The sequence below is a fragment of the Otolemur garnettii genome, unplaced genomic scaffold (genome assembly GCF_000181295.1).
Source record: "Otolemur garnettii isolate 467f Iridium unplaced genomic scaffold, OtoGar3 scaffold00006, whole genome shotgun sequence".
NCBI lineage: Eukaryota > Metazoa > Chordata > Mammalia > Primates > Galagidae > Otolemur > Otolemur garnettii.
Genome location: NW_003852401.1, coordinates 20,121,576 through 20,146,314, shown reverse-complemented (window position 1 = coordinate 20,146,314; position 24,739 = coordinate 20,121,576). Strand labels below are relative to the sequence as shown.

Here is a 24,739-nt window from a genome sequence, read left to right as displayed (position 1 = left end):
TGGGCTTAAGTGATTCTCTTGCCTTAGCCTCCTGAGTAGCTGGGAGTACAGGCACCTGCCATAATGCCCAGCTATTTTTTATTGCAGTTACCACTGCTGTTTTAGCTGGCCAGGGCTGGGTTCAAACCCGCCACCCTTGGTATATTGGGCTGCCCCCTACTCACTGAGCCACAGACGCCATCCAACATAATTTTATTTTCTACTGACAAGCAGGTTAATGTAATGGCTGAGTGTGAAGAGCAGAAGAGATTTTTTTTTTTGAGACAAAGAGTCTCATTTTATTGCCCCTCGGTAGAGTTCTGTGGCATCACAGCTTACAGCAACCTCCAACTCCTGGGCTTAGGCGATTCTCTTGCCTCAGCCTTCCGAGTAGCTGGGACTACAGGTGCCTACCACAACTCCCGGCTATTTTTGTTGTTGTTGCAATTTGGCCGGGCTTGAACCTGCCACCCTCGGTATATGGGGCTGGCGCCCTACTCACTGAGCCACAGGTGCTGCCCAATGGCTGAGTGTGAATTCAGGTATTGTGCCATATCAGTTTGAATTTCAGCTCAAATAGTCTTAGTCTTCAGCCATTTGAAACTCAGAAAGTTATTTTACTTCTTCGATTGTGTCTTTCAATTTTATCACTAAACTAGTAGTTTAGTAGTACCAACTCATTACTGAGTTTATGATGTTTGGTATACTGAATACTCAATGAATTTTGCTGTTCAAAAATCTACACAAATCTTCATGATCGTTTTTACATATTTGTCGCAGAGATGCCGAGAAATTCTTCAGTTATATTCTGTTGGAATATAAAGGCTAAATTACGTGGGATATCTTTAAGAAACTATTTTATTTTGTTGTTTTATTATTAGGTGATTCCTCCTAAGGAGTGGAAGCCAAGGCAGTGCTACGATGACATTGATAATTTGCTTATTCCAGCACCGATTCAGCAGATGGTCACAGGGCAGTCTGGTCTGTTCACTCAGTACAACATCCAGAAAAAAGCCATGACCGTGAAGGAGTTCAGGCAGCTGGCCAATAGTGGCAAGTGAGTAGATTCAGTTGGCGATATTTATTTATTTTGGAGATTTATGTCAATACGGTAAGAAGAAAAGTAGACAGTGTTTTTCCGTAAAAAGGAGTCTCCAGCACAATCTCTGTCAGCCCTCATTGAACTGTTTCTGTTCTTCGGATGGTTGCCTGCTAACATTTGGTTTACTATTAAGGAAATTGTTCCTCATTTTATTATCTCATTCATAATAGCTTTAAATAGAACTTTCTGTCTTTTACTTTGAGTTCTTTTTTTTAATGAGATGGGGTCTCACTCTTTCCCAGGCTGGAGTACAGTGGCTTGCAATTACAGCTCATTACAGACTCAAACTCCTAGGCCCAAGCATTTCTCCTGCCTCAGCCTCCTAAGTAGGTGGGAACTACAGGTGCATGCCACCATGTCTGGCTAATTTCTTAATTTTCTGTAAAGTCTGCTATGTTACCCAGGCTGGTCTCAAACTTCTGTCCTCAGGCCATCCTCCAGCATCAGTCTTCCAAAGTGTTGGGATTATAGGTATGAGCCATCATGACTGGCTGGTATGATACACAATTCATATACACAATTCATTTTTTTTTTTTTTTTTGAGACAGAGCCTCAAGCTATCACCCTGGGTAGAGTGCTGTGGCATCACAGCTCACAGCATCCTCCAACTCCTGGGCTCAAGCGATTCTCCTGCCTCCACCTCCCAAGTACCTGGGACTACAGGCCCCTGCCACAATGCCTGGCTATTTTTTGGTTGCAGCCATCATTGTTATTTGGCGGGTCTGGGCTGTATTTGAACCTGCCAGCTCAGGTGTATGTGGCCTTAGCCACTTGAGCCATAGGCGCCAAGCCTCATTTTTTTTTTTTTTTTTGAGACAAAGCCTCAAGCTTTCCCCCTGGGTAGAGTGCTATGGCATCACAGCTTACAGCAACCTCCAACTCCTGGGCTCAAGTGAGTCTCCTGCCTCAGCCTCCTAAGTAGCTGGGACTACAGGCGCCCGCCACAACGCCTGGATTTTTTGGTTGCAGCCATTGTTGTTTGGGCTGGATTCGAACCCACCACCTTAGGTGTATGTGGCTGGTACCTTAGCCACTTGAGCCACAAGTGCCGAGCCTTCATTTTTTTTTTAATTGTTTAAAAATAACATCTTTATTCAGATATAATTCACGCAGTTCACAATTCACCCATTTAAAGTATATAGTTCAAGACTTAACTTTCAGAGTTCACTTGTGTAGTTAGTTGCTCATTTGTTACTAGAGTCATTTTCCTGAATATGTAGAAGAGAGAGAGAGAGAGGAAAGAAAGGGATGAAAGAAAGAAAAGAATGGGGAGAGAGAGCCAGAGAGAGAGAGAGTGCACGCTACAATTCTTTTTTGTTAGGACTTTTTTCATTGGATGGTAGTGTTTAAGCCTTAAGTGTGTATATGTATGTTTGTGTCTAGATATATACATATATTTAGCAGATAAGTTATCTTAAAAGAAAACCTTGGATCAAATGAAAGGCCATTGTTACATTAATTATTTATTGCTATGTAAGTTTCCCAAATCTTAGCTGCTTAAACCAATCCATAATCTGGTTAAGAATCTGGGAGTGGGCTTGGCGCCTGTGGCTCAAGTGGCTAAGGTGCCAGCCACATACACCTAAGCTGGTGGGTTCGAATCCAGCCCGGGCCTGCCAAACAATGACAGCTGCAACCAAAAAATAGCCAGGCATTGTGGCGGGTGCCTGTAGTCCCAGCTACTTAGGAGGCGGAGGCAGGAGAATCGCTTGAGCCCAGGAGTTGGAGGTTGCTGTGAGTTGTGATGCCATAGCACTTCACCCGGGGCAAGAACTTGAGGCTCTGTCTCACAAAAAAAAAAAAAAAAAAAGAAAAAAGAAAGAAAGAAGAACCTGGGAGTATGGGCTGGGCATGGTGGCTCACATCTGTAATCCTAGCACTCTGGGAGGCCAAGGTGGGTAGATTGATTGAGCTCAGAAGTTTGAGAGCAGTGTAGAAAGAGCAAGACCCCGTCTCTAAAAAATAGCTGGACATTGTTGTAGATGCCTGTAATCTCACCTATTTGGGAGGCTGAGGCAAGAGAATCTCGTGAGCCCAAGGTTTGAAGTTGCTTTGAGGTTGCTGTGATCTGTGATGTGACGGCACTCTATCAAGGGTGACAGAATGAGACTCTGTGTCTCAAAAAATAAAAAAAAAAAAGAAAGATTAACACTTTGGATGAATTTAGCTACCTTTTTATTTAAAAAAATTATACTTGACATCGTTAAAACATTTGATAATACTTGAAGAATCTTCTGCGTGTGAAATTCCTACTATGGAGCATTCAGGTTAGTCTAAAGAAATTGAGAATTTTAAATTTAATTTAATTTGAATCCCTTCTTCTGAATTTTTGTATAGGCTTTAGTACAACCTCATTTTTTCAGATCTCATTAATTGACAATGTGAAAAACTTTCATCATAGCTTGGGCTCATTTACTTTCATATTCTTCTAGAATTCTTTTATAAGTATAGTGTTATTAAAACTAGATATTGCAGAGGGAATTATACCTGATTGTTGGCAAAAGCTGTAAACTGTTTTCTGTGTTCTGCTGCCATCTTTTAGTACCCATTTCCAGTGTCCCCTTAAAAAGTGTTAATAGATCAGTTTATTGAGTATAACCTCTGCATGGCTACTTTCATACTTCAAGGGATAATTTGTACTTAAGAGTAGTCAGATTATACTTACTAACAAAAATTAATTCTTTATAATCGTAACTACCATCAGAGAGGTACAAAGTGGTGTGAGGTTTGAAAGGAAGGAAAAGCTTTTGTGGTTGTTCATTAGGAATGGAGTAATTTATTTTGTAGGTGCAGTTGAGATGGATTTTGAAGGATGGTCAAATGTTTTACCAGTTCCAAAAGTAATGCATGCTTATTTAAAAATTAAAACATCATTGGCCAGGTGCGGCGGCTCATGCCTGTAATCCTAGCACTCTGGGGGGCAAAGGCAGGTTGGATTGCTTGAGCGCAGGAGTTTGAGACCAGGCTGAGCAAGAGGAAGACCCAGTTTCTACTAAAAATAGAAAAATTAGCTGGGCATTGTGGCAGATGTTGGTCTGTCTCAAAGAAAAATTGTAAGAAAATTAAAACATCATAGTAATATGTTAACTCCCAGAGAGAATCACTTTTATTTATTTTTATTTTTATTTTTTTTAGAGACAGTCTCACTTTATTGCCGTCAGTAGAGTGCTATGGCGTCATAGCTCACAGCAACCTCCAGCTCTTGCCTCAGCCTCCTGAGTAGCTGGGACTACAGGTCCCCTCCAGAATGCCTGGCTATTTTTTTGTTGCAGTTTGGCTGGGGCTGGGTTTGAACCTACCACCCTTGGTATATGTGGCTGACGCCCTACCCACTTTGCCCCAGGCGCTGCCCATTTATTTATTTATTTTTTTGAGACAGAGTCTCACTATGTTGCCCTTGGTAGACTGCTGTGTTGTCACAGCTGACAGCAACCTCAAACTCTTGGGCTTAAACGATTCTCTTGCCTCAGCCTCCCAACTAGCTGGGACTACAGGTGCCCACCACAACGCTCGGCTATTTATTTTTTTGTTTTCTTGTTGCAGTTGGTTAGCTGGCCTGGGCCCTGTGTTCAAACCTGCCACCCTCAGTGCATGTGGCTGGTGCTACAACCACTATGCTATGGGAACTGAGCTGAGAATCACTTTTAAAAACACATTTTTTTTTAGAACATTGATAAGAATTGAGCCCTTAAAGTTCTTTTTTCTTTTCTTTTTTTTTAAGAGACAGAATCTCATTTTGTCACCCTTGGTAGAGTGCTGTGGTATCACAGCTCACAGCAACCTCTAGCTCTTGGGTTTAGACAATTTTCTTGCCTTAGCCTCCCAAGTAACTGGGACTACAGGTCACAATGCCTGGCTATTTTTTGTTGCGGTTTGGCTGGGGCTAGGTTTGAACCCACCACCCTTGGTATATGGGGCCGACACCCTACTCACTGAGCCACAAGTACCGCCCTTCTTTTTTCTTTTGTCATAGAGAAACTTTGATTATTATCACTGGTCTATTTATTATTGTAGCATGGTATCAATTTTCTGTTTCAAGAGAATTTATTTTACTAGGCACTGGTTTTATTCATATCTCTTCTTCTTGTACTCTGATGGCTTGATATAGATTTATTCTTCCTGAAGAAAGTCATTCAGGTGATCTTGTCTGTTTTATGTACCACACTGGTATACAGAATATCTCTGGATCCAGGATGTCTGGATGTGGTAGGTTCTTTTTTAATCTATGTTGATTGAATAAATAGTGTCCTCCCCCAAAATACTTACAATGGTGTAAATTATTAGGCAGATTGTAAAGATTTATATACTACTATTATTATTTTTTTTTTTTTTGAGACAGAGTCTCACTATGTCGCCCTCATGGTACAGTACCATGGCATCACAGGTTACAGCAACCTCCAACTCTTGGGCTTAAGTGATTCTCTTGCCACAGCCTCCAGAGTAGCTGGGACTACGGGCATCCACCACAACACCCGGCTATTTTTTTTGTTGCAGTTGTCATTGTTGTTTTAGCAGGCCCAGACTGGTTTGAACCCACCAGCCTCAGTGTACATGTCTGGCACCATAACCACTGTGCTATGGACACTGGGCCAATTTATTTATTACTTAACAAAATATACATTTCTTGATATTCTGGAATTCACAGATATTTAAAACAACTAATTGGCTTTTTTTTTTTTTTTTTTTGAGACAGTGTCTCACTTTGTTGTGCTCAGTAGAGTACGTGGCATCACAGCTCACAGTAACCCCAAATTCTTGGGCTCAAGAGATTCTCTTGCCTCTGTCTCCCAAGTACCAGGGGCTACAGGCGCCCACCACAACACCCGGCTATTTTTAGAGACAAGGTCTCTTTCTGACTCAGGCTGGTCTTGAACTCCTGAGCTCAAGCAATCCACCTGTCTTGGCCTCCCAAGTGCTGGGATTATAGATGTGAGCCACTGTGGTTGGCCTAATTGGATTTTTTAATTAAATTATAAAATATCATTTTGAGAAATTATTTGAAAGATTATTTCTAGGTTAAATTTTATTTCCTTTAAAGTTAATTTATCGCTTGGTGCCTGTAACTCAGTGGTTAGGGTGCTGGCCACATGCACTAGGGCTGGTGAGTTTGAACCTGGCGCAGACCTGCTAAACAAAAATAGCTGGGTGTTGTGGTGGGTGCTTGTAGTCTCAGCTTCTAGGGAGGCAGAGGCAAGAGAATTGCTTGAGCTCAAGAGTTTGAGGTTGCTGTGACCTGTGACACTATGGTACTCTACAGAGGGTAACAAAGTGAGACACTGTCTCAAAAAAAAAAAGTTAATTTATGTTTTTTAATTTCATTCTAATTTTGTAATGGTAAAACACCTTTGAAATTCATCTTTTTATATTTTCTAGACCAGTTTCATGTAGAAAGTTATTTCAAATGCCAATGACATGGGGTTCTAAGCCTTAAGCCAAGGCTCTTGGTTGTCCACACAAGAGCTGTGTTGGGATCACATTGTTATCTTCATAATGGCTGTAGGATAGTCATGAGATAAAACAATTTTTAAGCAAGGAAGCATGCTGGCAGTCTTTCTATCCATCTGTTTTTCTTTGCTACGTGTCCTTGCGTAGGTATATAGTGAATAATGTGCTTGGTTTAAATAACAGAGGATGACATACATATTTGATAATGCAACTTAGTCCAAAGAAAATCTACAGACTTCCAACATAATTCTAATGTAAAAAATTATGTAAAGAGCTGAATTAGCATGCTCACATCACTGATCTGTACTTTCTTCTTGGTGGTAAGTCTTTACATAATTATGTGATGGAGCCCTCACAACAGCTTAGCTGTTGTTATTTCTGTTTTATAGAGGAATAACTGAGTTCCAAAGAAATTCAGCCTCCTGTCCAGGATCAGGTGACTTTTAAATGAAAGCCTGGATTCAAACCCAGGCAGCATGGTCTTGGAGCCTACCTCTTAACAACTGAGCTAGAATGAGTGAAAGGTCCTGGGCAGGAAGGTATGGTTTAATCAATGTTGAGCAAATTGACACAGGACTTGTGGACCAGCTGTGATTGTCGAACAACTCACTAAGGAAGGAGTGTGAGGACAGGACTCATTAGAATGAGATTCTAGCCAGGGGAACTGGTGGTCACTTTATTTCTAGTTTAGAATCAGCATTTGTTTGAAATGTTCAAGGATTTTAAAATTTACTCTCAGTGGATAATATTTAACTTTCCCTTTAAGAGTTATGGGTTTTTAAAAATTGATCCAGACTGGTCATATGGTGACAGATTCTTCATACGTAGTGTAACGTAGTTAAGGGCTTCAGCTTCCAAAATCCAAGACATTTTTTTAGAAGTCCTAGTAAATCGCATTTCTGCTACCTTCATCTTTTCTCTTTTCTGTCCTTCCTTCTGTTCTGTGCTCTGGAAAATAGAGATGTGTATCTGTCTTAATCACCTGACTTTGATCTCTGGTTAGCTTGATTAATTTGTATCTGGAATTCCTGATATTACTGAAACCTAGTAATAGAAGTGGTGGAATGATGTCAAGTTAGTCAGGATTTCAGGCCATCCTTTTATTTTTGCCTGTGCTGTGAGATTGTGCCATTCTGGGTAGAACAGCAGATTGTTCTGTATTTCAAGTACAGTTGTCAAATTAAATTGTTTGGTTTTCTTGCTCATTACATAGATAACCAGGTTGGGCTTCCCAGTATAGTGAATGGACGTGTTGATAGTTCTGTGATGAGTTAATCTAAAATGTCCAGTATGCTTTATTGGGATTGCAACTGTTGCTAGACATCTTTACTTCTTCTATTTTTTTGTGATAAGACTATTATTCCAAATCATAGTAGTACAAAAAAGTAAGTGCTTTTCTGGAATTCCTATGTGAGAGATAACCATTAATAATTATAATTTGGTACACATTTTCTGGCCACTTAATGTACATTTATTTATTTATTTATCTTTTTTTTTGGTAGAGATAGAGTCTCACTATATCACCCTCAGTAGAGTGCTGTGTGGTCACAGTTCACAGCAACCTCCAACTCCTGGGTTTAAGGGATTCTCTTGCCTCAGCCTCCTGAGTAGCTGGGACTACAGGCCCCTGCCACGAGGCCCAGCTATTTTTTTTGGTTGCAGTTCAGCCAGGGCTGGGTTTGAACCCACCACCCTCAGTATATGGGGCCAGCACCCTACTCACTTACCCACAGGCGCCACCCTTTTTTTTTTGAGACAGTCTCACTATGTTGCTGTAGGTAGAGTGCTGTGGTGTCACAGCTCACAGCAACCTCAAACTCCTGGGCTTAAGCAATTCTCTTGCCTCAGCCTCCCAAGTAGCTGGGACTACAGGCGCCCACCACAATGCCTGGCTATTTTATTGTTGTTGTTGTTATTGTTGTCTTTAGCCAGCCCAGGCTCGGTATGAACCTGCCATCCTCCGTGTATGTGGCTGGCAGCCTATCCACTGAGCTAAGGGTGCCAAGCCTATTTATTTATTCTTAAATATAATCATATTATATACACTGTAACCCACTCTGTTCAACTGTGGAAGGAATTTAATGTCAGTACCTAGAAAGGGCAATCTTAAGTTACGTTTGATATTTTAAAAAACTAATTCCTAGTTGATAGATATTAGCTAAATGGTGAAGCATAACCGTCCTGGGCCATCTACAATGTTACACATCTGTGTTGTTAGAATGAATTGCTAGAGGTGATTTTTAAGGCTTTTGGTATCTATTGAAAAATTATATGTTGGAAAGGTTTTGACAGTTATATTTTCACTCTAGCTGTGTAAAAGGTCTCATTTTTTTCGTGCCATTGATATATTGAGCATTGGCCAATCTAATAACTGCAAATTATCTTATTTTAGTTTTACTTTCTTATATTTTAAAGAAATTGTCCTTTTTAGTGTTTCTGTGTTATGTTCTCTATAAGCCTGTAAAATTTCTCAATATAGTATAATTGCTTAAAGATTTAAAAATATTTTGAAAGCTAAAATAATGACCTTTAAACTTTTTTTTGGCTTATATATTATTGATACTTTTTTTCAAATGTGTTATGTGACATGGCATGGTGATACTTTAGTGAATGTATTTTTAGTGCTACTAAGGGTATAGAGTGATAATAAAGTTATTTAAGGATCTTAAGAATATTCAGATGTCTATGATGAATACATTTGAATGTTTATTTGTTAGATTTGACAGCATGACTGTCTACTGTATTTTGTTAGGATTTTGTTTTGGAAAATTAATTAAATAAAATGGTAGGGAAAAATCTTAAAACTGTCTTATTTGGCTTGTACTTTTTTTTACCTATCTTTGCAGATATTGTACTCCGAGATACTTGGATTATGAAGATTTGGAGCGCAAGTACTGGAAGAATTTAACTTTCGTGGCACCTATCTATGGTGCAGATATTAATGGGAGTATATATGATGAGGTATTTATATTTTTAATGGGTTTTGAAATTGGCCATTGGAGGTTACTTTTTTTGTTAACATTTTAGAAAGTTGCAAAGTAGTCATTTTTTGTGGTTTTGGGTGATCCATAATTCCTTAAAATATATGAGGAAATAAAAAGCTCGTAGGTTGACTGCTGGTATTTTTCAAATTGAAGCCAGCTAATTGTACAAATACCTGAAATTGTTCAACAGTAGCATAGTATGCAGTTATCAGGTTGATCTTTACATTGCGTTTAAAAAATTTTCTTTAATCACATGTACACTATGGAAATGTTCAGAAACCAGGAAATATTATCCATCATACTACCAGCTTCAAGCAAAAGCTCTGTTCTTCCAGTTGTTTCTCCCTAACTGTTTAACAGGCTTATATTTTCCTTTCTTCATGGACAAATTTTTCTTAAAGTGCATGTTATTATAGTCTATATGTAGCCATTTTTCGTGGAGGATATAATCCACTGACTATAATCTGTTTGCTGTTTCCTGACCTTTTTAAACCCAATTTTTTTTGTGATTCTTTCCTTATTGAAACCTTCTATCCCTTCTCCCATTGTTTCATATTGAGATATTTTTTACCTACCAAATTGGAAATAATGCAATGCACAACCTGGATACATTCACCTAGATTCAGGAATACAGGTTGAGCAAGCTTAATTTGAAGATTTGAAATCCAAAATGCTCCAAAATTCAAAACACTGGCTGGGCGTGGTGGCACTTTCTGTAATCCTAGCCAAGAACAAGATCCTGTCTAGACTGAAAATAGAAAAATTAGCCAAACATTATGTCCTAGCTACTTGGGAGGCTGAGACAAGAGATTTATCTAGGTACTTATTGTCCTAGCTACTTGGGAGGCTGAGAGAAGAGAATTGTCTAGGTACTTATTGTCCTAGCTACTTGGGAGGCTGAGACAAGAGAATTGCTTGAGCCCACGAATTTGAGGTTGCTATGAGCTATGATGAGGCCATGGCACTCTACACAGGGCAGTAGAATGAGACTTTGTCTCAAAAGCCCAAAGCAAAAATACAAACAAATAAACAACAAGAAACACAAAGGAAAAAACAACATTTTGAGAGCTGAAATAATGCCTAAAGAAAATGCTTTGCATTTTGGAGTTTGGAGTAGGGATGCTCAACCAGTATGATGTATGTGCAAAATATTCCAAAGTCTAAAAAAACCCCAAATCCTTAATTCTATGGTCCCAAGCATTTTAGACGAGGGATATTCAATCTGTAGTTAACATTTTGTCACATTTACTTTTTGATGATTAGATGATGTTGTGAAATTACCTTTGTCCTATTAGATACAATGATAGTATGACGATATAATTTTTTTCTACTTAGCAATTAATAATGCACATTGAGGCTCGGCACCTGTGGCTCAAGTGGCTAAAGCACCAGCCACATACACTTAAGGTGGCGAGTTCGAATCCATCCTGGGCCCGCCAAACAACAATGACGGCTGCAACCAAAAAATAGCGGGGCATTGTGGCAGGAGCCTGTGGTCCCAGCTACTTGGAAGGCTGAGGCAGGAGACTCGCTTGAGCCCAGGAGTTGGAGGTTGCTATGAGCTGTGAAGCCACAGTACTCTACCCAGGGGGATAGCTTGAGGCTCTGTCTCAAAAAAAAAAGCACATTGAAATACATATTGGTGAAATAAAACACAAGGTCTAGGATTTGTTTTGCATATATTTTAGGAAATAAAGTAGGATGTATATAGAGAAAAGAAAATTGGCAGAATACTTAAAGCTGAAAATAAATTGGCATTTTAAATATGTATGTGTTTAAAGTATGAAAAATAACAATTTACAAATAAACCTTTCCCTCTTATCTTTCTAGATTTTCACTAGAAACCCCTGTACTGAGAATTTATTGTTTATTAAAATAGTATATACTTTCATAGGAAAATTGAAAAAAACAGAATATGAAGAAGAAAATAAACATTGCTTATAAGGTCACCAAACAGAAATAACCTTATCATGATTTTTTTTTTTTTTTGCCGTTTTTGGCTGGGGCTGGGTTTGAATCTACCACTTCCAGCATATGGGGCCAGTACCCTATTCCTTTCAGCCACAGGCGCTGTCCATTCGTGATTTTCTTTTTTAACAAATCTGTTGGCTCAGCGCCTGTGGCTCAAGTGGCTAAGGCACCAGCGACATATACCTAAGGTTCAAATCCAGCCAGGGTCTGCCAAACAACGATGGCTGCAACCAAAAAAAAAAGCCAGGTGTTGTGGTGGGCGCCTGTGATCCCAGCTACTTTGGAGGCAGAGGCAGGAGACTCACTTGAGCCCAGGAGTTGGAGATTGCTGTGAGCTGTGATGCTACGGTGCTCTACCCAGGAGGGACAGCTTGAGGCTCTGTCTCAAAAAAAACAAAAAACAAACCTGTTTTTTGAGATGGGGGTCTCATTTTGTTGCTAGGGCTGGTGACAAACTCCTGGGCTTGAATAATGCTTCCCTCATAGCCTTTTGAACAGCTGGGATTACAGATTACAGATGTGTGTTATGGTACCCAATCATAATTTCCTTTTGTTTCTTCTATTTTATGTGAATGTGTGTGTGTGTGTGTGTGTGTGTATGTATTTCTTCTTATTCTTCTTTTTTTTGAGACCGAGTCTCACTTAGTCACCCTGGGGTTGAGTACCATGGCATCATAGCTCACAGCAACCTCAAACTCTGGGCTTAAGTGATTCTCTAGTCTCAGCCTCCTGAGTAGCTGGGACTATAGGCACCCACCGCAATGCCTGGCTATTTTTTAGAGACAGGGTCTTGCTCTTGCTCAGGCTGGTCTTGAACTCCTGAGCTCAAGCAATCCACCAGCCTTGGCCTCCCAGACTGTTGGGATTACAGGTATGAGCCACCATACCTGGCCATGAACGTGTATATTTATAATGCATGCATGTGTTTGCAGGTGTGTGCATGTTTCTCAACAAAGAGCCAAGATGGTTTTAGCACTTTTTGGCTTTGAAGTATTTCTACTATTGTTTCCAGAAGGACCATTTAGTTTATTCTAGAACTAGCCATGTTTAGACTACCAGTTGCAAACTGTGCCTGGTATTAAATGGTTGTTAGGTTTTTTTTTTTTTATTTTTGGTATTTCAGTTACAGGTGTCTTCTCTACTGATTTCTTCCTTTTTTTTGAGACAGAGTCTCACTCTGTTGCCCGGCTAGAGTGCCATAGCTTCAAACTCCTGGACTCAAGGAATCCTTTTGCCTCAGCCTCTTGAGTGGCTGGACTATAAGTGCCAAATTTTTCTATTTTTAGTAGAGACGGTGGTATCGCTATTGTTCTCGTTGGTCTTGAACTCCTGACCTCAAGCATTCTTCCCATCTTGGCCTTCCAGAATTCTGGGATTAGAGGTGTGAGCTACTGTGCCTAGCCTGATTTATTCTTTAGTGATAATAAATCTATTCTAAGTTAAACATGTATGAGTAGCTATGGTGGAGTTGGTTTTAAATATTGCTCACAGGCAAGACCAAGAGAAGCATGCATGCAATTAAGGTGTGGGCCCAAGAGCAGCTTCAGCTTCTGGTGGTTAGTGTAAGTGTCTGGGAAGGATGTGGTAGAAAGTAGAACATGTAAGAGCTGATTGTTAGTAAAGGGGTGTGTGCAAATGGGAGTAGGTAGATTGCAAACATTTATCTGGGTCTGGTATCTTTAGATTGTTCCATTAATAGTAAGACATCCTTACAGAACATGGCATCCAGTTTTTGTGGGATTGTCCTATGAATGAGGGAGGCAGTATAAATACTGTTGGCATTTTATACTTAAACACAAACTTGGGGCCCAGAGAGGTACAATTGCTTTTCCAAAGTTATGAGGCTAGTAGAAGGACTACTACATCTTCTTTTCCTCCAAACAAGTTTTAAAGAAGCAAATTATGCATACCTAATCTTACAGTTGTGGGAATGTGTGAAACTAGGTCTTTGTCATCTACATAATGTCCCTGAGCTGATGGTTCATCTTTTTTCCTGTTGTGTCCTAGCAAGTGTTCAGGTGTTGGAGAGGAAGATTGGGCTGAAGGATCTGCATCCTGACCTTAGAAGATGCATGTCTGAGTGCTCTAAAAAAATTAAAATTCAGACTTATTTTTAAAGTCACCACATATGATCATTGACCTCTATGTTCCTTTCTTTCTGAGTGTGTAAAGAGTTTGAATCAGCATATTTGGGACCATTTTCAGAAAAATTGACATAAAAATGCCCTGAATTAGCTTTTTGTATTTGATAGTGAAACAGCCTCATCACTGACTGCGAAGATAAGGTTGATGGACTTTAGATTGCTGTGCTTATCAATTTACCACTTGAGTTTGAAAGCCTATTACTCATTGGCATTGCTTCAAGGGAACATTGACTTTAGACTTCAGATTTGAGTAAATTTAGTTATTAAAATCCAATGAACAAAATCCACTGGTTTATAAACATGCAGTTTAAAACCGTCCTCATCATTTACAGCTTTTGGAGCTGGGAGTCTATCATTTTGGAAGGACCTACAAGGCATAGTATTTTAGGCAATTTCTGCAGGCCTCAGGGAGCATTTAGCCACTCCTGAGTTGGACTAATATTTTCAGTGCTTTTGTAGCATAAAGAAACGTGAGAGAAGTGTTGTAAACTGCTTCTGGTGAATAAAACCAATCATAATATAAGATGCCTAAATCCATACAAATGAAAAAATAGCTTGTATTTACTCCCTGGAGGTAGATGAAGAATTTGAAAAGAGTGTATTAAAGGGAGTGATGATGAGTATAATAAATTAACTAACATTCAGGAATGTTTGAATTCATCCTAATGAATAGCATTGAAAAAAAACCCATGTATTGTTTTGCTGTTGACTGTCTTTACATTGTTCAATTCTTCAATACTAAATTCTTTAGTATTTAAATTGTACCGAGAATGGGCTTCTTTTTTTTTTTTTTTTTTACGGAGCCTCAAGCTATCCCCCTGGGAAGAGTACTATGGCATTACAGCTCACAGCAACCTCCAACTCCTGGGCTCAAGCGAGTCTCCTGCCTCAGCCTCCCAAGTAGCTGGGACTACAGGCGCCCACCACAACGCCCAGCCATTTTTTGGTTGCGGCCATCATTGTTGTTTGGCGGGCCTGGGCTGGGGATTCGAACCTGCCACCTTAGGTGTATGTGGCTGGCGCCTTAGCCGCTTGAGCCACAGGCGCCGAGCCAGGGCTTCTTTTTTTTAATTTTAATTTAATTTTTTTTTTTGAGACAGAGTCTCACTTTGTCATCCTTGGTAGAGTGCCCTGGTGTCACAGCTCACAGCAACCTCCAGCTCCGGGGCTAGGCAATTCTCTTGTCTCAACCTCCCGTGTAGCTGGGATTATGGGTGCCTGCCACAAAGCCTGGCTGTTTTTTTTGTTGTTGCAGTTTGGCTAGGGCTGGGTTTTGAACCCACCACCCTCGGTATATGGGGCTGGCACCCTACTCATTGAACCACAGGCGCCGCCCTTTAATGTTTTTTTTTTTTGAGACAGAGTCTCACTGTCGCCCTTAGTAGAGTGCTGTGTGGTCACAGCCCACAGCAACCTCAAACTCTTGGGTTTAAGTGATTCTCTTGCCTCAGCCTCCCACGTAACTAGGACTACACACACCTGCCTGGCTATTTTTTGGTTGTCATTGTTGTTTGGCAGGCCCAGGCTGGGTTCAAACCCACCAGCCCTGGTGTATGGCTGGTGCCCTAGCCAGTGAGCTATAGGTGCTGAGCTGAGAATGGGTTTCTTATGGTACATTGCATTGTTTTGAAAGAAATTATAGAGTTGTCCAATTGTAGTTCCATTTCTCCCCTAATTTCTAGTTATACATATTTCCTTTAATCCTTTTTTTTTGAGACAGAGCCTCACCCTCTTGCCCAGGCTAGAGTGCCATAGCATCACTGTAGCTCACAGAAACCTCATACTCCTAATTCAAGTGATCCTCCTGCCACAGCCTCCTTTGTAGCTGGGACTACTACAACACTTACCTAATTATTTTTATTTTCAGTAGAGATGGGGCCTTGCCCTTGCTCAGACTGGTTTCGAACTCCTGAGCTAAACTTTTGCCTCAGGATTACAGGTGTGAGCCACCATGCCTGGCCAATTTCTTTTATCCTTACAAGAATGGGTGGGAAGCTATAGCCTTCTTTTTGGTAGGTGTGGGAGTTCTTGGAGAGGATGTGGGGAGTTAAGAGAAGTCGTTTTTGCAGAATACAAAGATGGATAAACTCTTCTCAGATAGTTCACAGAGGAGCAGAGGGATGATAGTTACAGTAAGCTTGGTAGTAAAGGGTGGTGTGAGGAACTCTATGGAGTCTGTAGGAGAGGAGCATTGAACAGGCTTGCATCTGAGAAAGACTTTGTGGAGGATGGAGGACATCTGAACTTGCCCTAGATAACTGAGTCCAAGTGAAAGAAGAGAGTGGACAATGGGCAGGAGCTAGGTAAATTGGACAGCAAGACTGTGGTCTCAGTTTTTTTGGTGAAACTGAGGATGTTTGCTGAGTAGGGGATTAGAAAGGTGAGGTACTCCTGGGATAGTGGCTGTGGGACCTGGGAGGGAGATTTTGGTCTCCCAGATATGGTTATGGGCCAACTCCTGGTACCCCAGGAGCCCCTCCAGGGGCCCCTCCTGCTCTGTGCCATATCTGCTACCCCCAGGCAAATCTTTTAAGGAACAGAGAAAGTGCCACTATAGTTTTGATCCAGGCTGAGATATGGTGCAGGAAAATGGAGCCAGGGTATTCATGAAGGATTACATCAGAATAATCACCCCTTGGCTCGGTGCTTGTGGCTCATGTGGCTAAGGTGCCAGCCACATACATCTAAGGTGGTGGGTTCAAATCCAGCCTGGACCCGCCATAACAACAATGATGGCTGCAACCAAAAAATAGCTGGGCATTGTGGTAGGCACCTGTGGTCCCAGCTACTTGGGAGGCAGAGGCAGGAGACTCTCTTGAGCCTAGGAATTGGAGGTTGCTGTGAACTGTGATGCTATGGCACTCTACCCAGGGGGACAGCTTGAGGCTCTGTCTCAAAAAAAAAAAAAAAAAAAATAATCAGCCTTAACAGGAAAGGTAGCAGGGCCTGGAAATCCCAGGGCTAGAGGCTTGGTTGCTTTTTCATTCTGCTGCTCTCTCAGAGCTTGAGTTCCTTAGCTTATATACTAAAAATTCTCAACACTACAGGCAGTAGCAGATGGGGACAGTAATAGGAATGTGACTTAAGCAAGTTGCTATTTTTTAAAACCTAAATACAAAACTTATCAAAAGCATACGGTAACAATACCTAGTATTTGGGTGTAAAAAACAGAGCAGGGTTTGGCCATCAAATTCTGCCTGTTGCTTATTTTTATGAATAATCTTTTGTTGGAGCACAGTCTTGCTTATTCATTTATGTATTACATATGACTGTTTTTGCTCTACAATGGCAAAGTAGAGTCATTTGTCACAGATTGTATAGCTACCAAAGCCTTGTCTGTCCCTTTGCAGAAAAACTTCACCAGTCCTTTATAAAGAGGCACAGTTACTTGCTCTTCGGGAAGTGTGTGCAAGCCCTTTTTGAGATAGATGGGAGATAAATAAAATTATGATTGTTCTCAGGATAATGAGTTTAATATATGAGATTAATATAATTGACTATATTTGTTCATTGTGACAATGAAATTGGAGTGTTTGGTGATTTCAGGAACCTTCTGTAGTTAAAGAAATTCTTAGAAATGGAGCCATCTTTGGTTCTGTGTAAGGTCTGAGTGATTCTTTTGCAAACAAAAATAAGTGTAAGAGACTTAAGTTCTGAAATTTATTTTTTAATGTTTCACTAAGATCTGGTACACTGGGCTCGGCACCTGTGGCTCAGAGACTAGGGCGCTGGCCATATACACCAGAGTGGGTGGGTTCGAATCCAGCCTGGGTCTGCCAAACAACAATGACAACTACAACCAAAAAATAGCCGGGCCTTAGGGCAGGCACCTGTAGTCCCAGCTACTTGGGAGGCTGAGGCAAGAAAATCTCTTAAGCCCAAGAGTTTGAGGTTGCTGTGAGCTGTGATGCCATGGCACTCTACCAAGGGCGACATAGTGAGATTCTATCTCAGAAAAAAAAAAAAAGATCTAGTATACTGATAAGGTAATTAGCTTTTACTAACAATGTATACATATAAAAAATTAGTTCTCTGTTAGAAGCAGCATCAGAATTTCTTCAGGAAGCAAAACAAACATACCAAAAAGAAGTCAGATAAAGAAAAAAAAGTCCTTGGGTGGCGCCTGTGGCTCAGTGGGTAGGGTACCGGCCCCATATACTGAGGGTGGTGGGTTCAAACCCAGTCCTGGCCAAATTGCAATAAGAAATAGCCGGCTGTTGTGGTGGGTGCCTGTAGTCCCAGCTACTTGAGAGGCTGAGGCAGGAGAATTGCCTAGGCCCAGGAGTTGAAGGTTGCTGTGATATCACGGAACTCTAACAAGGGCGATAGGGTGAGACTCTGTCTCAAAAAAAAGAGAGAGAGGAAAAAAGTCCTATACCCTGTGGGATGATGAGACTTGACTAAAGGGCATCAAAGCCAGCAGATACCTACAGAAAACACAGAGGACAGAAAATTTCTGAGGTGGCTAATTGCCATATGTATCTCCATCAACTTTAATGCGGGGTCACATATGTGCTCTGTGTGTGAGAGCTAAGAATAGGCATTAGTATTACTACAGTGACAGAGGTAGTCCTCAGCCTTGTGCTGTGTGCTATTTGGGCGTGTTTCTAGCACCTCTCATATAGACTAGTGGAGATTTTACTACATTGAGGATTAAAATGAGGATGTACATGCTTTGTTGAAGTTAGCTATACTTTAATGACTGACAACACTAGAAGCATCTCCCAGGTATTGTCTGGGTTCAGAAGTGTTTTTTGTAAGATTATCCTTTTGCTAAATGGTGATAGATAATTCCTCCCCTAACTGTCATCTGATGCCCAGGCATGAATGTCTCTTACCATAACTGGCAGGGCAGTCTTCATTGGCCTCTGTGAGCTGATTTGTTTTTTTGGAGACAGAGATTCAAGCTGTTGCCCTGGGTACAGTGCCATGGTGTCATAGCTCATAGCAACCTCCACTTTAGGCTCAAGTGATCCTCTTGCCTCTATTTTTGGTAGGGATGGGGTCTCGCTTTTGCCCAGGCTAGTCTTGAACTCCTGAGCTCAAGGAATCCACCCTCCTCAGCCTCCCAGAGTGCTAGGATTACAGATGTGAACCACCATACCAGGCGGGAGCGGATGTTTGCCTGACAAGGAGTTTAGCTTCCCTTGGAACAAGTAGCCTTCTTTGGATGCTTTATGTCCAGGTACCTTTTTTTATTTTCTTACCTTCACATTTAAACCTATGAGGTAGCATTTCATCAAGATCGAGATCAAGAATTTCCTTTGTATGTAAGCATCTTTTTATGAGAGTTTTCTGCAGTTCACACTTCATTGTGAGGGGACCCTGCCTCACCTTGACCTTCAACTTATGCCATTTCACTCTGTTGTTGGGCCTTTCAGACCATTTAGCTTTTGCTGTGAAATGCAGCTCCTTTACTGAATTGTGTTCCTTCCCCATTGCAGCTGCCTGCAGATCTCTGAAGGTATTCAACCCTTCTGTATCAGCCTGCTACCGCACACTCAGTGGACTCCTACCCTGAGAGTGGCTTGTCAGTCCACTGCACAAAGAATTTCTCTAGTTTTACAAAATATCATGCTGGCTTGGTTACCACAGTGAAGTTTTTCTGGAGGAACAATAGTATTGTTAGGAGAATGGGCCTTGGCAAAATCATGCCCTGTGGGTCTCCGTCCTTTAAAATAAATCATCACTTCCAGCTATTCCCAGGCTTTTCTCTAGGTCTCACATGCTCGCTTTCTCCTTGGGCTTTTCTACTTTCTCAGGAGATATTTTTACTGTGAATAATGGGAAGATGACAGCATTGATGACAGTACATTTAATAATGGGCATGGGGCACAATCCTTTTGGGAAAACATCTGAGATACAATTTAAGTGCAGTATATGCTCTCTGACCAAGATTTGTATTTAACCGAAATGATTCCATTGGTGGCTATCATCATAGAGAGGTTTTGAGAGATTTTGATTTGGATAGTGATCATTGGGTAAAAAAGTCATTACAACAAATGTTTGCAAAATAAGTATGGAAAATGAAGGGTATCATGTGACTATTTCTACTGCAGGAGACTCTGAGCTCACTTGTGGCAGGTATCATTTCTCATACACTCTCTGGTCCCAATCTCTAACATAGTGTCTGCTGCAAAAAATGCGTTTAGTAATTATAGAATTGATAAGTGCATGGCATGGGAAAAAATAGCCTTGGGACAGATCGTGATGTTTTTCTTTTTTTTTTTTTTCCCTGTACATCTTGGAGAAAAGTTTGATATTATTTTAGTAATGGAGTGATAAGATCAGAATTATGCTTTAGAAAGTGTGTACTGGTTATGAGAAGTTTGGAAAGTGCTTTAGATGAGGGAGGTGAGGGGGAGGGGTTTTGGTGACCTTCTCCAGTGTGTGTTTTTCTGAATTTAGTGCTCCAGGACAGCAGTTCTCAATATTTTCACTGTCAGGACATCACTATGCTCTTAATAATTATTGTGGACCTTAAAGACCTTCCGTTTACGTAGGTTATATCTCAGATAGTTCTACATTTGGATTAAAAACTATATGTAAGTGACTATAAGTATTCTTACTTATTGTATTATAAATTAAAAATGACAATGCTTAAAAGTATTTAGCTCATTAAAATATCCCAGTACATATCAATATCAATATTTTTATAAATGGCTATTATATTTTCCCAAACAAAAACTTTAGTAAGAAGAGTTACGTTATTTTATGTTTCTCAGAACTCTTCTACTTAGTTTAATAGATGACTTCCTTTTTTTGTTTGAGACAGAGTGTCACTCTGTCAGCCGGGGTAGAGTGCCATGGTGTCATCATAACTCATAGCAATCCCAAACTCTTGGGCTCAAGTGATCCTCCTGCCTTAGCCTCCCCAATAGCTGGGGCTACAGGCCCCCACCACAATACCCCACTAGTTTTTCTACTTTTAGTAGAGACAGGGTCTCACTCTTGATCAGGCTGATCTCGAATTCCTGAGTTCAACCAGCCTACCCAGTTTGGCCTCCTATAATGCTAAGATTACAGCCACCCACCTCAGCCTCCCCAGATGCTGGAATTATAGGAATGAGCCGCCATGCTGGGCCAATTATTTTATTTTTAGTTGACATGAGGTTTGCTCTTGCTCAGTCTCATTTTGGACTCCTGAGCTCAAGGGATCCTTCTGCCTCAGCCTCCCATAGGCATGAGCCACCACGCCCGGCCCTTCTTGATTCTTATAGCTGCTTTTGCATTTAATCTGTTATGGTATCATGTAGCCTGTGGAAACCCCATGTTATGATCATGTGAGAATGGGAGTGAAAGAGGCAAATAATAATGTCCTAGTATAATTACGAAAGTAATTTTGGCACAGCCCCTCTGAAAGGATCTGAGTGTCTGTCAGTGGTCAGTCCCCAGGTAACTCTTCAAGAACCACTGCCATAAAATATTTAGCAAAAGATGACTCCTGATCCCATCATACCTAGAGGCTGCAGGAATCTTGAAGCAAGGTAACAGTGTTCTGTCCTTGTGCTCTGACCTTCAGGTAACGGCATCCCTGATACATTTCTCAGAGACCTAGCAAATCACATTCAGAGATAGTGATTCTCAAACTGGAAGTCATGGAGTTCATTTGGAACATCACATCACTTAATCTGCATATAGATAAGGCAAAATTTTACCAGTGAACAGCAGACTTAATAGGTGAACTCAGATCTCTGTATCTCAAAATATATTAGAAATTCAGGAGATTATACTTCCAAGATTTTCCTTTAATATTAATTTATTAGACTGTTGGCTTTTGTCATCTTCAAGTATTTATTAAGGGACAAGTGATATAAAATTCAAAACCGTTTGAAAGATACTGTGACAATTTTTAAGATAAAAAATATAATCTTCTCGTTTTATTTTTCCCTGACAGCTGGAGCAATTGTTTTTATTATATCTGTCCTAGGTATTCCCATTTTCACTTTTTAGTTTTCATCATAATCTACAGGTGTGTTTGTGTGGGTGTATATATGTTTTACAATAAAAATAACAATTTTGTTAATATAAATGTTAAGTCTAAAAATATTAGAAAGTGTTCTATAGGGGAAAACTCCAATCACTCATAATCCTGGCATTTTTGACAACTGCTGTCAAAAAAGTTTTGTATATTTCCTTCCAATATTTTTTGTCTACTAATAACCCATACTTGTATTTTTAGAAGACATTTGTGGTGTAATGAAGAGGGTTTGGTCTTGTCTTTTTCCTTTCCATTTTGACACATTGTGAATGCTTTTCCCCATGATGATAGATGTTCTTTAAAAGGGTGATTTGAAATCTATCTTATTTGTGTTGTTTTTGTTGGTAGGATAGTTTTCATGGGCAGAGGAAAGCAGATAGCTCTAATGTGAAGAGGGATGTAAGTGGAGACAGGGAGAGTGTGATGGTTCCTGGTGGTGTTTGGGTCAGTGTGGGGAAGGGCACAGTCCATAGGGGCCGGCTGGATCATTTAACCCCAGAGGGTGGCCTGTTGCTACAGACACCAACCCTCTCATTTTCTGTCTTTCCTCTGTAACCTCTGGAGAAAGCAAGCTATATTAAATAGCACAGAATATTTGACCTATTTTCTTACATAATCAACATCTGCTATGCCTAGTGATGACTTTCAAGGAAGCTCTGTGTTTGTCCTCAGAGTCTGCATCTGTAAAGGGAAGGAATTGAATTAACTCTCTTGGAGGTTCCTCCCAGCTTAAAAATGTTTCCTTTATCATAAGCCACATTTCTTCAAGAAATAGCCCCTTTATAAGAAATCTGTTTGCTGAGGCATGGGAATTTTTTTATACTAAGGTTTTAAATTTAGTGGTATTTAGCTTGTGGAAGATATCCCCTTTTTTCTTTTTCTTTTTGAACAGTAGCTTAAATATCTTTATCCACTAGATGGTGCTCGTGGACAGCAAATAATCTAAGGCTCTGTGTTTCCAAATGAGGTAAAACAGTTTAACTGAATTGCCAGGAGAGTTCCTTTCTATTTAACATTTTTATCATGTCAGGATATCATTTACCCTGAAATAAGAAATAACTTGAATCCAGAACACTAACAACTTAAATTTCACATCCAAGGCAAACATATCATCATTCTAGACATGCTTTGAAGCAAAGAGAGCTGTAGACTGGTACGGTTGTCATTTTCAGGTTTTAGTTGTGTAAAATAAAGTTTCTAGGTAATCAAACTCATTGTCTTCTGGCATGTTATGGCTGCTGTGTAGTGAATGAAATCTTAGTCCATATGACTTCAAATGTTGTCATCCAGGCAGGAGAGGTGAGGGGAGTACAGCTTTCTTGGTCACCTTGCATTCAAAATGGTCCATTAGTTCTAGAAGCAGAGTTTTCAGAGGGTTGTTGCCAGAGCATCATGGCTGGGGTGATACAGGGATTATGAATGGAAGCCATCAAAGCCCCATATGGCTGTTGTCAGTGAGTGTGTTGCAAGTGAGAAGCTTAGGTGGGATCACCATGAGAAAAGTCAGTCCCTGGAACATCGTTCTCAGGAATCTATCTGCCCCAGAGAAGACTGGGCTGCCACATGAGTTAAGGAGATACTGATGTTGGAATGCTCACACAGAGACTGCCTGATCTTAGATTAGGAATAATATAAAAGAAAACTGAGTTGGGTAGGATGTGGGTAGAATTGGTCATTTCTGTTTAACTCATCTCTTTACCTCTTCATTGTTATAAGAGGTAAACATTAAGTATATTTCAGTATTCTTAAATGTATACTTAATAAAGTATTACATTGATAAACCAACATGTGGAGTTACCTCTGCGTGGTCTGTGGGGATGTGAGAATTATCAGGAATAGTGGGTGTTTGTTAGTGCAGGGTACTTACTGGTTAGCTGGAGAGTCATGAATGGTTTTCTTTAAGGAATAAATGATACACTTAGTTCAAGGCAAGGGGTGCGAACTCTAAGACTGTTCTGTGAGTACTTGATGAGTTTATCTTGAGGGGTCAATTTCTGTGTAAACTGTTATTGAACAACAGGGTAGCTTAAATATACACAGCAGTAAGAATTACTGAAGGGGAAAGAACATGAAACTCAGAGGTAACAGACTTGTTTTAGAGCTGAATTTGGCTGGCAATTATAGAATCATTGATGATTTTAGCTGGAAGGAATCTTGGAAATTATCTGATACAGCCAACACATTTATGGAGACGCTCCGGGCTGGGTTCAAACCCACCAGTCCTGGAGCATGTGGCTGGCACCCTAACCACTGGCTAGTGGCTACATTGTCTACGGGTGCCCAGCCTGCCAACACATTTATGGATGAAGAAGCTCAGACTGAAATGCCGTGCTTTGTCCTAGCTGACCGCTACTTCATGGCAGAGCCAAGAGACCCCTCCTTTCCCAGTCTCTCTCTACATTTGGAGACAGTCACTAGGAAGGATGTTTAGAGCATTGAGATACTGTGTACCCTGGAGCTCTTTTCTTGGGCTAGCCTCTGTCAAGGGCCCCAGTGGTTGGAGGGTGCTTCCCCTCAGCCTGGCCTTGCCTGGGAAAGTGTGCCTGTCTGAAGCACAGTACCTCCTTTGGACCGGCTCTTGCTTATTTTCACAAAAGGGAAGATGAAGGTAATGTAGATTTTACCTTTATTATGACTTTTTAAGATATGAAAGCAAATGTAGTTTTTAAAGTGAGAATTTATGGGAATGTAGAAGTAACTCTTATTAAAAAGGACCTATTGATCTACAACTTCTGCTTCTAGAATCTGTTTTAAAGATGATCAGAAATCTGGGCCAACGTTCACATATTAAAATTATTTTTTAGTGTCTTTAAAAATTGTAGCTTAGAGTGTAAAACAATCGATGTGTCAAAAAGGAATATACTGATGAAAATTGTTACCACTAAGAGTAGTAATATATACTGTAAAAGAAATGTTAGGAGGCTCGGCACCTGTGCTCAAGCAGCTAAGGTGCCAGCCACATACACCTGAGCTGATGGGTTCAAATCCAACCCAGGCCCACCAAACAACAATGATGGCTGCAACCAGAAAAAAAAAAAAATAGCCGGGTGTTGTGGCAGGTGCCTATGGTCCCAGCTACTTGGGAAGCAGAGGAAGGAGAATCGCTTGAGCCCAGGAGTTGGAGGTTGCTGTG

General features: G+C 40.5%; 1 protein-coding gene across 4 annotated transcripts in view; it reads left to right on the top strand.

Moving 5' to 3' along the window:
- The window catches only part of KDM4C (lysine demethylase 4C), a 424,788-nt gene that overhangs the window by 58,205 nt on the left and 341,844 nt on the right, over positions 1 to 24,739 (top strand). For 3 of the 4 annotated variants that reach the window (XR_002771056.1, XM_003782886.2, XM_023507999.1), the window contains exons 3-4: positions 861 to 1,036; positions 9,373 to 9,487. Coding sequence is in view for 2 of the 4 variants with exons in the window: in XM_003782886.2 (XP_003782934.1) it covers positions 861 to 1,036; positions 9,373 to 9,487 (291 nt within the window). In the remaining 2 variants the exon portion in view is untranslated. The remainder of the gene's footprint in view (positions 1 to 860; positions 1,037 to 9,372; positions 9,488 to 24,739) is intronic. The other variant, XM_023507997.1, reaches the window with a different exon arrangement.